At 37.5% G+C, this 14,277-nt stretch overlaps 1 protein-coding gene across 3 annotated transcripts in view; it reads left to right on the top strand.

Annotated features, from left to right (window-relative positions):
* Positions 1–13,000, top strand: part of cenpf (centromere protein F) — a 30,786-nt gene extending 17,786 nt beyond the window's left edge. Inside the window, exons 22-38 of one of the 3 annotated variants that reach the window (XM_023332349.1) lie at positions 517–728; positions 807–927; positions 1,010–1,112; positions 1,198–1,294; positions 2,609–2,838; positions 2,921–3,029; positions 3,707–3,912; positions 4,957–5,175; positions 5,322–5,465; positions 6,308–6,497; positions 6,592–6,689; positions 7,100–7,141; positions 8,790–9,683; positions 9,943–10,072; positions 10,475–11,167; positions 11,282–11,391; positions 12,310–13,000. In XM_023332349.1, coding sequence (XP_023188117.1) covers positions 517–728; positions 807–927; positions 1,010–1,112; positions 1,198–1,294; positions 2,609–2,838; positions 2,921–3,029; positions 3,707–3,912; positions 4,957–5,175; positions 5,322–5,465; positions 6,308–6,497; positions 6,592–6,689; positions 7,100–7,141; positions 8,790–9,683; positions 9,943–10,072; positions 10,475–11,167; positions 11,282–11,391; positions 12,310–12,492 — 3,781 coding nt within the window. In that variant the 3' untranslated portion in view covers positions 12,493–13,000. Of the gene's footprint in view, positions 1–516; positions 729–803; positions 928–1,009; positions 1,113–1,197; positions 1,295–2,608; positions 2,839–2,920; positions 3,030–3,706; positions 3,913–4,956; positions 5,176–5,321; positions 5,466–6,307; positions 6,498–6,591; positions 6,690–7,099; positions 7,142–8,789; positions 9,684–9,942; positions 10,073–10,474; positions 11,168–11,281; positions 11,392–12,309 lie in introns of all 3 variants that reach the window. The other 2 variants (XM_023332348.1, XM_023332347.1) reach the window with 2 other exon arrangements.
* The last annotated feature ends 1,277 nt before the right edge of the window (positions 13,001–14,277 follow it).

Here is a 14,277-nt window from a genome sequence, read left to right as displayed (position 1 = left end):
TTTCTGAACTCTTCCTGAGTTAAAACTTTAGTATTGTTGCTTCTAAATGAATATAAACTTGTTTTCTTTGCATTATTTGAGGTCTGAAAGCTCTGCATTTTGACAATTTCTCATTTTCTGCAAATAAATACTAAATTTTTTGCTTGAATTTCATAGACATGTTGTTAGTTGCACAATGTTAATTTTACTCAAACATTTATCTATAAAGAGTAAAATCAGAGAAACTGATCATTTTAAGAGGTCTCTTAATTTTTTCCAAAGCTGCATGTTCTGACATTTGTAAGTAAAATACTGAAAAAAATGGATTAAAATCAGAGATTGGGTTTGGTATATTGACCTGCCAATACCTATTTTTAGAAGTTGTTTAGTTATTTTTGTTTTACTTAAAAGACTCAGGCCATATGTACAGTATATATGCCTCTTTCCTTGTTTTTCATAGAGATTATAGTTTTGATTCCAACAGGAACTTATGTATATATAACCTGTTTATCAATGAGGAAATTGTTTGTGTGACAGCAACCAGCAGTTTGAGGCGGAGCAGACTGCACTTCATCAGAAGCTGTCCATCCTCCAGACGGAGCTGGCTGTGCTGCAGCAGCAGTACGATTTGCTTCTGCAGCAAGTGGACCAGCAGCAACGCATCATTCAGCAGCTCACAGAATCACAGAAATACCAGAATCCGACTGGAAACATCCCGCGCCTCGAACCCAAAGACGCTGAGGATGGCGGTGAGTGTGGACTGGTTGATTTAAATGTGAAATGTTGAAGTATTTATTCCTAACTACCTGCTGTGGTTTGTCCAGCAGAGGCAGCTGAACAGACCAAACCAAACCCAGAACTTGGTGCGAACGTCGGTACCAGTGCAGAGTCAGATCCACTGAATGAACAGGAAGAGGCGTCTGAAAAGAGCCCTGATCAGGCTGCGAGGTACAGAGTTTCTAGCAAACATCACTGTGTAATGTTTTCTTTCCCTGTATTTACAAGAGAAAACGTCTCTTTTCTCCGACAGTGAGGCAGAGCTGATCGTTCGGGAGGACGCCTCTGATCAGGAGATGATCAATGAGGAGGAGGCTCATAAACATGATGCTCAGGAAATCCAACTTCGCCAGCAGGTAGAAAACCAAATGCATAATAAATATTGCTTAACCTTTTTATAGCTGTGAGTCTTCAGGTTTTAATTCTATGTTTTTTTTAAAGGTCTCTGAGGAGAACTGCAGCAGTAGTGGAGATCTTGAAAATGAGAAGTATGATGCATCTTCCTTCCAACATGAGATAAGAGGCATGAAATTTTCTGGTGAGTGATTAGAGGTCATAACATTGTGTTTTCTAAATGTTCACCAGAATAGAATAGAAATGCCCTTTATTGTCCCAAAAATGTCTGTGCAACAGCAGCAAAGGGACTCACACAAAGATAGATGCAAAAGACAAAATGGAGGATAAAAAGTGTAGAGGAAGGGCGAAGTAGTTATAAAAATACTCCAGATTAGAGGAATGTGCATGTCTCTTTGAGTACTATTTGAAAAAAAAACTAAAAATCTGAATACAAATATAGATGTTCTATAAATGCTTCAGAGGTTTGGAGAAGATTAGTGAACAAACAGCAGCATGAAGACGCAGAGTTTCACTCAGGAAACTTGCTCTGTCCAGTGGCGCCAGTAGACACTAGATAATTATAATTAATATAATAATAATTATATTATTGGAAGGCATTGTTGACAATATTTAGACACAAATATGGTCTTAGAAAAGCAGACACACACAAGAAATAGTTAAAAATTCAGTTAAATCCTAATTAAGGAACCATCCAGTGGATCTTAACTCACAGTGTACTGTTGGTCATATTCAGAGCCGGCCCAAAGCATAAGCAAACTAAGCAGCTACATGTATTACTAACATTTTAACCCGACCATAGGTCTAAAAACATTTATTTACTGAGAATGACACTGTTTTTAAATCTGATTTAATGGTTTCAGCATAAATAAATTACAAGCCTTAAATTGTTTTACATTTAATTTTAAGATTTAAGAAGTTTACTTGGTAAAAGTGCAAAGAATAAATCTTTGTTTATTTGTGTTACCATAGCTACACTGCAAAAACACAAAATCTTACTATTTATTTTCAGTCCAGTTTCCACTACAAATATCTTAGTACACTTGAAATAAGACAAAACTAACTTACAAGTAACTTTTCAGAAAGAAATATGAGTTTAAGTCAATAATTCCTCAATACTGACAAAAAAATTACTTATTCCACTGGCAGATTATTTCACTGATTGCAAGACATTTTTCCCATGTTATGAGTGAAATAATCTGCCAAAGGAAGAAGTTCTTTTTCACGAATATTTAATTCAGATTTCACTGAATCTGAATTAAAACGCTGATGTTCTTAACAGGAAGAAGAGGGCCCCTAAATCAAATTCTGCTTTTAAAGCCCCATAAAGTGTTGGTCACATTTAAAAGTAAAATAAATTAAAAGCAAAATTCTCTGACATGGACAATGATAACTGGGTTAGATTGGCCTAGTCAAAGACTTGAAAACCAATGTTAAACTGTCTGATTTCAGTCTAAATGAACTTTAGCTTTTAAAAACATCCACGTGTGTCCATCAGGAGACGAGTCTTGGCCGGTGAAAGACGTCGATACAGAAATGATCTCAGAGCAGCAGAGTGAACTGAAGACGCTGCGGTCGGAGTTTGACCTGCTGACCTCTGAGCTGCAGCTGAGAGCAGAGCTGACCTCAGAGCTGGAAGTCCAAGTTCAGAAGTTGGAGGAGAAAGTTCAGGCTGCAGAGGAGCAGCTGAGCACCGCTTTGGAGGAGAAGAAGAGTCTTTCTGATCAGGTAGGAGGAAGAAATGATCTAATTTAAACTGGATTGTGACTTTAGGGATGGAGGTAAAGATCATGTCTGGTCTGCTGTTCAGGTGACCCAGCTGCTGGAGGAGAGGGAGTCACTTAGTCTGCAGCTGGAAACGTCTAAATGTCAACTCACTGACTTCATGGAGATGTTGGAAGGACTTGAGATGGCCAAAGGTTTTTGTTTTGTCTTTCTAGCAATCTTTAAAAAATATTAAAAGGGAACCTATTATGCAAAATTCACATTTTTTTCACACCCGGCTGTTTTTTTTCAGCAGTAAGTTAATGGTTGTTGGTGTCTGGGAAATTAGCCATTTCAAAAGCCTCGTAATAAGTCACATTAGACAGGCACTGCGCTGTTACCTAGCAACCCCAACCGAGCCCAGTCCCGTTACCTAGCAACCCAAGCTGAGCTCCAGCACGTTTGGTCAGCTGGTTTTACCGCTGCATGTTCTGTACAATGGCTGCTGGGAAAGACAAGAGTTTCGTTGTCGACTTTACCATCCTGAAACCATTTGCTGAATTCCTGATGGCTGAGCAGAAGGCTCCACTTCTGCTTTTCAAAGATGTATGGTTGTATAATCATGTGTCTGTTTGCAGCCATTTTCATGGAGGAGTGTAAAACGTTGAGGTGGGGGCGTGGCCAGCAGTAACTTATTTGGATTTAAAGGGACAGAAGCCCTGAAACGGCTCATTCTGAAAATAATTGACCAGACTATAATTTCATTATCTAAGAATGATTATATGCAAAAAATGTAATGAAAATGTTTTGTAGGCCTGTCCTAACCTGTTCAAGGAAGCAGGTTAGACGATGCGTTCATGGCATTGAGGAGACGTTTGTTCTGGTTCTGCAGGCGGATTGGATGAGAAGTTCCTTCAGCAGGAGAGTGAGTTGAAGAGGGTCCGCTCTGAAAAAGCTAACCTGGAGCAGCACATCCTGGGAATGGAGTCTGAACTGGAGAGCATGCAAGCAGAAACCTCCAGGCTTACGGAGGAGCTGGAGATCCAGAGGAAGACTTGTTCAGGACGGGAACAACAGATAGAAACTCTCCTTACGGAGGTCAGCACCCTGATTTAAATAAATGCACCAGTCTGCATCAACAGATGTTTCAGTGGTCTGGTGTTTAGGTCCTTCCAGGACTGGACAACAACAGAGAAAAAATGTAATGAAAAATGTTTTTATCTCCAGATTTCTTTCTAATTTTATCATCCATTAGTCCATCGTTCATATTTTCTCTTTGTCCAACGTCTTCTCATTATCCATCCACTTTTCATTTCTCTGATCATCCTTTTTTTTTTTCCATAATTTTTCTAGTTGTCCATTTATTCGCCATCTATTTTCTCCATGCTCTCATCCATCTATTTATAATTTTCATTTTAATCCATTTGTCAGCTGGAAACACCCATCGACCCCAGGAACATCCCTGATGATGGAGCCTTGTGTTGCTAATTATTAGCAGTGCAGGTTGGCTGGTATCAATTTAGAGCTGCAAATAACAATTATTTTAGTAATTATTTATTCTGCCAAGCCATTAGCAGGACAAAAATTAGCAGATTCTTCAAAATTTTAATGTCTTTTTATATACAATATTAAAAGATACAAATAAGCAAATAATTAAATCCTTTTTAAATAAGAAAAGAAACTTTTTACTGCTTGAAATGCAACAACATAGCATTCTTTTAGTGTATATTAATAATTTGTAGCAAATGAAGCATCTGCAGCTTGACTTAACAGATGCCTAACTTGACTTACCATCAATACAGGGTGGGGGGTAACCTGAAGGTTATTATTTTGATTAAGGGATTAATTAATGGAAATCAAAATGCGTTTAATATGAGAGTTTGTTTTTACAGAATATGAACCAGGTGAAGCTATAAATGCCACTTGAGTTCTGGATAAATCACATTTACAAAAGAAGAGTTTTTTTTCCTTCAAAGTCTGTAATCCAGTTAACGATTAATCGATTACTAAATGAGTAGACTATTATTTCACCAATCGATTAATCACGTTTAGTCCAATTAATCGTTTCAGCCCTTCTTGAGTTGTGAGCGTCCTGGTCAGGTTTCCTGCGGTTAATCGTTCCCAGTGTTTGTTTTTCTCCAGACGACCCAGCTGAGAGCTGAACTCGTGTCGTGCTCTGAAGACCGAGATGAGTTGAGTCAGTCTTTAGGTCAGTGGAGAGACAAAGTTCACGGTTTGGAGAAGACAAACCTGGAAACCAGAAATTTAATCTCCATCCTGGAGGAAGACATCCGGGTCGGAAGAAAGGAGTACGAAGGTCTGCAAAGCGGCATGGAGAGAGTGAAGGCAGAGAGGGAGCAGGTAATGAACACATTTTAGGATCCAATTTCTCTAAAAATGCATGTTAAAATCGCGATTAAATAGAGATGTTTATTCAATTTTAAAAATTTTATGAACTGTTTGTATCTTTAGTTATTATATCTGATTTTTGTCTCTTTTTGGCCAAGTTTTTGCAGCAGGTTGTGGTTCTGGAAGAGGCCATTTCTAAACATAACAGGGAGAAGGAGGGGCTGCTCAACCACCTCCATGAGATGGAAGAAGATCACACGTCTACCAACCAAAACACCGAGTCCATGGCCGGCAAAATCCAGGTGAGGAGTTCAAAGCAAACCTTTCCGTCAGTGGAAAGAAAATCTGACATTCATGCTTTGCAGGTGTTTTCAAGGTGCGGAAAGTGTTTGATTTCTGTATAAAATCGTTGAAATGCTTGATATTCAAAATGCACATTATATTGAATAAAGTTCAATGCAAGTTCAGGTTTTAATGTTTGATTAAAATCTTAAACATGGAAAATGTTATTTACATTTGAAACCAGATATTTTCACATATCTAACAAAAAGACTATTTTTTTCTCACTGTCTGGAGTTAAATCAGACTAACTTACCTTATTGTAGGTCAATTAGAATTACCAAAATTATTTCTATTTGACAAATGCAAAAAAAAAACACAACAGGTTTTCTTGTAACTTTGCTTAATGTGTTTAAGCATTTTATTTGAGCATCAGATAATTTGTTGGAATATTTCAATGTGATGAATATTTATTATTGCTAATGACTTATTGATCTGTGTAAATTAAAATAAATGTTAGCTTATATTTTATATGTTAACCATCATTAATGAAATTTGGGATTTTTTTGTGAGTTAGTGTTTTGTTCAGTCCGGGGTATAAGGCGTGTGAGAGAGACATTTCAAAACATAAAATTGTATATTTTAATTTACCTTATCCCTTCTGTTGAATCTATTAAGACATTAATAACAGTAATTAATAATATCACATAATAATCGATTATGTAAAAATGTATTTTTTACATTTATTTGAGTAGTTTTTATCTCTAAAATGTGCTGGAAAATTTAAAAAACTTACCTTAAAAATGCTTGCTTGAACTTTACTGTGGGGAAAGTGTCCAAACTTACTGATTTGTTTGTTGTTTAGGCGTTGGAGGGAGAAGTGTGTCGCCTCTCCCAGTCTCTGGAGTCGTCGCTGCTGGAGAAAGGAGAAATCGCGTCTCGGCTGAACTCCACTCAGGATGAAGTCCGGCAGATGAGGACGGGCATCGAGAAGCTGCAGGTCCGCATCGAGTCAGACGAGAGGAAGAAGAAGAAGATGGGAGAGCTGCTCAAAGGTATCGATTAATGTGTTTGCAAAAAAAAAAAGACGACCAGCGGCTGTTTTTATGTGCGAGTTTTTGGTCTAAATGTCTCTTTGTGTGTCTGCAGCTGCTCAGAGGAAGTCTGACTCGCTGCAGGATCGCATCGATGCGCTGGAGCGAGAGAAAGACGAATTTGAGCAAAATCTAGAGGAGGCCGTGTTGCAGGTGCATATGACGGCGAATATGTAGTGCCTTGAAAGCGATTTATGTTGAATATTTATTCATTTGTTTATGTTTTTGCCATAAAAAAAACACAAACTTCACTGTGTTTTATCTGGAATTTATCAGAGCTAAAAGAAAAGGATGCATAGTTTTAATTTTTTTTTTCTTTTTCATGTTCATTAGATTTAGTCAATATTTAAGTATCGACATGCATCTGATAAACTAATCACTAATCCACACTTTTCAGATTTTTATTTAACAATGTTACAATATTTTCCTTCCATGTGTTTATTTTTCACCCTTTTTGTGTTGGTTTGTCGCATCAAGTCATAATGAAGTCCATTTCAGTTTGAGGTTGAAACGTGACAGAATGTGGACGTTGTTAAAAAGCTCAACTTTATCGTCTCTCACAGGCTGAAGTAGCAAAAGCTGAGCTGGAAGAGGAGAGGACTAAGGTAACAGAAACACTCCAACGCGTTTGTTTTTTCCCTCTAATGTTGAATCACAGCTGCTGTTGTTTTTACCGTTTGCTGTTTGTTTACACAGAAACAGAAACGGTACATTTCATTATCTTTCTAAAAGGAGAAATCCATGGCACCAAGTTAGATTAAAAAAAAAACAGCAAATTTTCACCTGCACAGGTTGATGTAATAAAGTTTGATTTAAGAAATTGTTAAATGAAGAAAGGCCAGGACAAGAATTAATTACATCCAAGTGTGATGATTTATTACTCAGATCTCATTAAAACCATTCAAACCAAACTACAAAACAGTAGTTAGTTCATAAAACCATTTCTTAGACTTCATCATTACTGAGTACAAATAAACTTATTTTACAGCCTATTTTAACTGGAACATGTTATAATCTCATTTGTACTGCAAAAATACAAAATCAAAAGTGTTTTTGGTCCAGTTTCTAGTGCAAATATCTTAACAAACTTGAAATAAGACAAAACTAAATTAAAAGTAACTTTCCATCGAGCTATAGACGCTTGTTTTAAGTAATTAGTTTTGATGAAAAAGTTCTTGTTCTATTAAATTGACTGGGAAAATGTCTTGTTATAAGTTAAATAATCTGCCAGTGGAACATGCACTTTTTCATCAATATTAAAAATTATTTACTTAAAGCAAGTCTCCAGAGCTTACTAAGAAGTTACTTGCAAGTTAGTTTTGTCTTATTTCAGGTTTGCTAAGATATTTGTACTAAAAACTAAAATAATTTAGTAAGAGTTTGTATTTTTTCTGTGTAGCAAAATGTTCCAATGATTTGTTGTGACAAAGGAGAAGGCAGTTTTATTAAAACCAGTCCAACATTTTGGGACGCTTCACTCGCTTCTGGAGGTTCTGATCACAGAGACGAAACGTAAAGCTGCAGTACGCAACTTTTATAAAAATAAATGTTTTTTTTTTTTTTTACATATTTGTTAAAACTTTCACCACGTTGTAACAGTTTATGAGACAGATGATCTGTGAAAAAATCTACTATTGACCAGAAACAACCAATCAGAACCTGTCATCTGGTCTTAGTGCTGTCAATCATCTCATGTATTTGGTGCTAAATTTGCTAATGGTGGAGAAACAACTGAAAGCTGTTTTAGAAATCGCCAACTACAATAACTCTTTGAAGAATTTGGATTATATGAGCTACATTTAATTTCCCTTTAGGATCAATACAGTATTTTATGAATTAAACGCCATCATCGGTGACCATGCTAACTAGCATGAGCTTTCATGAAAAAGTACTTGTTCTATTGGCAGATAAATCAACTTGACAGGCTGTGGTAGCAGCACCACATGGAGGGTGATTGACAGCGCTAAGACCCTCCTCCTGGCTGGTTGCTTTTAGATTGAAGACAGTGGAGCTCTTTGATTTTTTTTTTTTTTCCCACGGGTTATCTGTCTCATTCCATACTGTCATGACAGGGTGACAGTTTCAACAAATATGTGAAAAAAAATGTTTGCATAAAATATCTAATTTTCAAAGTTTAAATAATTATATGACGGTGATGATACAGTCTGGATTTCTTGTAAAGAATATTTAAGACACGTTTATACAATGTGAACGTTTCTCCTGGTTGTTTTTCCACTCTGTTTATTATTTTAGGTGGAAGAAGAGAAGAAAGAGCTGAATGAGAAACTGACTGAGCTGTCCGCCGCTCTGGACACTCTGACATCTCAGAAAGCTCATTTAGAGAGAGAGCTGGACATGAAAAATGTAGAGATAGAGGAGCTGAAGGCAGCTAAGGACAAACTGGAACAGGGTTTGGAGAAAGCAGAGGTGGACAGAAGAGAAGAAGACAGACAGAGACAAAGACTAGAGGAGCTGGAGAAATGGACGAGAGAGGAAGCAGAGAGACAAAGTGTGCGAGTCGGAGACCTTCAGGGCCAGCTGACGGAGTTGGAAAGGGAAAACAACGACCTTAGGGCAACGTTTGAGTCTTTAGGAGAAGAAATAAAGGATCTTAAAACACTTGCTCAAGCTAAAGAGGAAGAAATCCTCGCTTTGGAGAAGGACAAAGAGAATAAGGCAGAATCCATCTCATTAATCGTAGCAGAGAAGAAACGATTAGAGGAAAGAAATGAACAGCTGGAAAAGGAGAGAGACGACCTTCAGTCTGCTCTGGTGTCTGTGAACCAAGAGAAAGCAAAGGCAGATCAGGAGAAAACAGAGTTGGATGAAGGGAGAGTAAAGCTTCAGTCCAAGATCTCGTTGGTAGAAACGGAGAAACAGAACCTCCAACAAACCGTCTCCTTGTTGGAGCAGGAAAAGCTGAGGTCAGAGGCTGAAACTGAGGAGTTGCAGTCTTCACTGTTGATGATGGAAGAGGAGAAGAACAACCTGTCTTCAGCTCTTTCTCTGCTGGAAGAAGAGAAGCAGCAGGCAACAGAGGAGAAAGAGAGGCTCACACAGGAACATGAGGTTCTCCAGAAAACAGTCGCCTCCATGGAAGAAGAACTGGAGACACACAAACGATCCATGACCCAGCTCAGTGAGCAGGTATGCTGGAACATCAGGCCGAAACAAGTGGCCTGTATTTATACATCTTTAAAGTCCTAAACCTGTCTTAAATGAATGCCTCAAAATATCTTACATTAATTTTTTAAAATTAAGTTGCCTTTGATATGTTAATCATAGGTCTCAAAAGTCTTACATGTGAGTAGGTGAAACCTACAGAAACTCTGCTACAACATGCTAATAAAAACCTCGACATGGTGCTTCATAAGCAATATTCTCTTCTCTGTATCCCTCCATCCAGGTTTCTGAACTAACATCCAGTTTAGCTCGTCTGACAAAAGAGAGAGACTCTGCTCTGAGCAAAATGAACCTTTGGATGAAGACCTGCAAACAGCTGGAGCAGGAGAAGCAGAACATCCTAAACAGCTCAGGTATGATCCACTGGCAGATTATTACAAATTGTAACTAGAATTTATTAAAGAATTATTGACTTAAAACAAATTCACATTTCTTGCTTAAAAGTTTGTTGCAAGTTAGTTTTGTCTTCTTTCAAGATATTTGTGCTAGAAACTGGACAAAAAAATTACTTGGTAAGATTTAGTATTTTTCCAGTGAATCTAAAACTGAATGTTGTGTTTTCATTAGCTGTAACATCAAACATCAAAATGAACTGAAATACACATTAAGCATCTCAATCTATACAAGTTTAACTTTTTGCATTAAATGAAACTTATTAAATGAAACCCTAATTTAATGAAAAACAGCTAAAAATGAAGTAAATGTAAACTTGTCTCATGCATTGTGTGTAAATGTTGCCGTCTCTTGTTTTGGAGAAGGAAGAAGCAGTGAGGAGTTTCAGGCTGAAGCGGCCCAGCTGAGGGCGCAGGCAGAGGTCAGGAAGAAAGAAGTCCAAGAACTGAAAACCGCCCTGGAGAAAAAAACGACAGAGGCTGAGGAAAGACGACAAGAATTGAAGCAAAAGGAGGAAGAGGTGAAGGAGCGAGCGGCTGCTCTGGAGGGAGTGAGAGCGGAGAAGGAAAGGGAGCTGGAGGAGATCAGGAAGGAACTGGATGAGGTTAACGCGCTTCTGGAGGAGAAAAGCACCGAGGCCGATGAGAGCATAGAGAAATACTGCAGCCTGCTGGTCAAAGTCCACAAGCTGGAGGAGAGCAATGACGCGCTGAAGACCCGACTGGAGCATCTCACTGCCAGCCAGCCTGTGAATGAAGCCAAGGTCCCTCCTGAAACCCGCCGGCGTTCAGTGAGGAAGTCTTCCTCCAAACACCAGGAAGAAAAAATGAGTGAAAACACAGAGAATCTGGTTCCCACGACAACACCGAGCTCTCCACAGGGAGGGTCTCCGGGGAAACGGGGTCATAAAGAAATCAGTGACAGAGACAGCGCCCAGGAGGCTCTGCACAACCTGACGAAGAAACTAAAAGCCAACACCGCGACGCCCAGAGGAAGAGGAGAACAGGATGACGAAGAGTTCAGACCAGAGGGCCTGCCTGACCTGGTGCAGAAAGGTCAGTGAGGGTATCTGGGGATTACTGGGAGAAAACCAGTAGATCATTACACAGGATGCAGCAAAGGTCCATCTTTTTATATTTTATTTAATTGTTTTAAACTTTTTCTCTCAGGGTTCGCTGATATCCCACTGGGGGAGGCCAGTCCGTACATCATCCGGAGGACCACCGGGAGGCGCTGCAGTCCTCGCCTGGCTGCAAGGCAGACTAAGCCTGACATCAAGGTGAGCAGCTCCTCTTCCTCACCCACACAGCGCTGTTTTCCTCTGAGCCAGTCAGATCTCAGTGTTTTAATCCGGTGAGAACTGATTCTCATAAATAATGATTCTTCTTCAATAAAAAAGCAACTGTTTTATTTATTTAGAAAACTTCTTTGTTTTGCATCCAACAAAATAAAATGTAAACATAGTTGTATACTTTTCATGTTTATGACAAAATATATAAAAATCAAACTTTTGTTATTTTATGTATTGACAAACAAAAAATATCATCAGGATGTCAGACATGAGGAAACTGAACTGGAAAAAAAAAAGGTTTTCGCTCAAAGAAAGAAAATCTATTACAGATGTTTTGTAAAATAGATAGTTTTGTAAATAAAGCATTCATTAATGTTTAACAACTCATTTAGATGTTAGATTTATCTACAAAATTAAATGTAATTAAAACAGGATGAAGTAAAATTAGTTTGTGCTTTTGCATGTCAACCCTAGCTGTTAATCAAATATGAGAGGAAAACCTCGAAACTTTACACACAACTTGTCAAACCTCAGAGAAAATTCAACAGTTAAACTAAGTATTTCTTTTCTGACTCGTTTGTGGCCCGTAGGTCGGACTCTGCTGCTTTCAGTGCATGGCACCATGCTGTTTGTGATTTGTAATAAAACCTGTAGAGTGTCTAAAACTGTTTGTTATGGCCCAACTTGAACTAGATCCTTACTAGAGACAACTCTGAAAAAACATTTAAAAACTTCTGTATTCCTCACAGTCACTGTACTTTAGCCAGTATGCAATAAAGAGGTTAAACTCCCTAAATTATCATCAAAAGTAATGATTTTGCTCTAAAAGTGGACAGAAGGAAAAAAAAAATCTAATGTTGTTTTTCAGTTTCTACATAACTGACCTTTGACCTTTCTGCCCCCCAGGTTTTGGGGCCCGTCCATCTGCAGAGTCCCTCTGGTTCATCATCGGACGGCTCCGACAGGACGCGCCAGCCTCTGAGTGGCGAACAGGAACCTTCGCTGAATGTCCATCAGGAAGCAGAGCAGAGAGAGAAACAGGTTTTAGTGGAGCAAACAAAACAAGGAGAAAACTGTCATGTTCAGTAGATCACTTCACACAGAGAAACTCACCAAGGCACAAATGTTCGCTTGATCACGAGGTGGTTTAAAATTTCACCTAATGGTATATAGGGCCTAAAATGTTCACTTTTTTTATTTGAGGAGAAAACACTTCTATATTTTTTTCCCCCTGGATTTAAACAGAAGCATTACCTGTTCTGTTTATTCTGTATATAGCTCAGCGTCATCAGAATGAAATAGATATATGTTTTTTTTCTTCCTAGCATTGCTATTTGTTCAGTTGTTTAATTTTTTTACTATATTTTTTTACTACATTTTTTAAAACACTTTTATGCATCTTTAAATTAGCCGGACGAATTGCTGTAGTTTGTCATTTTTCTGCCTTTATTTTACTATCGCTCTCTTGCTGTAAGAAATACGTTTTAGCTCATTTTGTTTTCTGTAAATGACGGCAGCTGACTTTTCTTACATTTCCGTCTTTTTCTGCTTTATATTGATGTCTAGCGTTTTTTAATAAACCCATTTTAACAACTTGTATACTTGTTTAATTAAATATGCAATTTACCAGGTTTTGTCAGCTCTTTTTTTGACAATTTGAGTAGCTACTTAAGTTGTGCTAAATTTAACTGACTTCAAAGGCAGATTAGAGACATTCAGGAGTTTCAATTACCGTACTAAAAGAAATTATGGATAATTTTCATCTGCATGAAAATGAATTCTGCATTTGGTAAATTATGATTAAAGATAATTTATGTATAGAGATTGAAGAGCAGTGATCCAAACATGGAGCTATGAGGAACTCCTTTTAGAGGAGCTTAGTAAATCACATTATGGAAAATTATGAACTTTGAGACGATAAATATTTAAAATGCTGACATTATTTGATCAGGGTAACCAATCTATCACCAACACAACTTGCGGGGCCACTAGGTGTGGATGAAGAAGTGAATCTACCTCGGCCATCTTGGTGGTGGCAGCCATGTTGGCACTGGTTGGAAGGCCTTAGTTGTGGACGTTACATTGACACAAGAAATTCTCTACGTGTCAAATCTGTCAACAAACGCTTTAATTCAAAGGGATAATTGTTAATTCAAATTTTTATTCCTCAAAAAATAAATCATAAAGTAATTATATATTGTGCTTAGGTCTTGATGTTTGATTGTTTTAGGTCTCAACAAAAGGCTAAAGAGTTAAGCAGTAGATAATAGTCTCTCCTATGGAAATCTAGAGAACTGCAGGGCTATTTGAGTTAATCAAATTTAATAAAAAAAACTGAAGGGTGTCAAATGACTTTTTACTCTTTACAGTTGCATACTTGTGTTTGAAATGCACTTTTAATTTCACTCTAGCTTGTATGAATCAGTGGACTAATCTTCCCTTTTACTGAAACGTGAAACTTCACGGCACAGCGAAAACTATAAAACACAAAAATGGCTTCATCTTTGGAAACGAATAATACCAAAGAAGAAGAAATGGGAGTTTCTTAACTTAAAGCAAATGAAAACATAGTCTAAAAATAATACATAATTTTATACATTTTGAATTTTCTTATTACAATTATTTTATCATTCTTATTTTAATATCAGTATTTTAATCACAAAGCAACCAGACAGTTTTATTGATTTACATATATTAGCATGAGGGGCGTGTAGAGGACCCAAAACTTGTACTCAAGTCAGAGTAGCACCAACTCAACATATTCATAATATTTTTACTCGCATTAAAGTAAAAAGTACCCATCCAAGAAATTACTAAGTAAAAACGTTTTTCTTAAAAAGTACTGAGTAACTGATCAAATTGTCAGTCATTTAA

This window comes from Xiphophorus maculatus, chromosome 4 (assembly GCF_002775205.1).
Source record: "Xiphophorus maculatus strain JP 163 A chromosome 4, X_maculatus-5.0-male, whole genome shotgun sequence".
In the NCBI taxonomy this organism is placed as follows: domain Eukaryota; kingdom Metazoa; phylum Chordata; class Actinopteri; order Cyprinodontiformes; family Poeciliidae; genus Xiphophorus; species Xiphophorus maculatus.
This window is presented reverse-complemented; position numbering and strand designations above follow the sequence as displayed.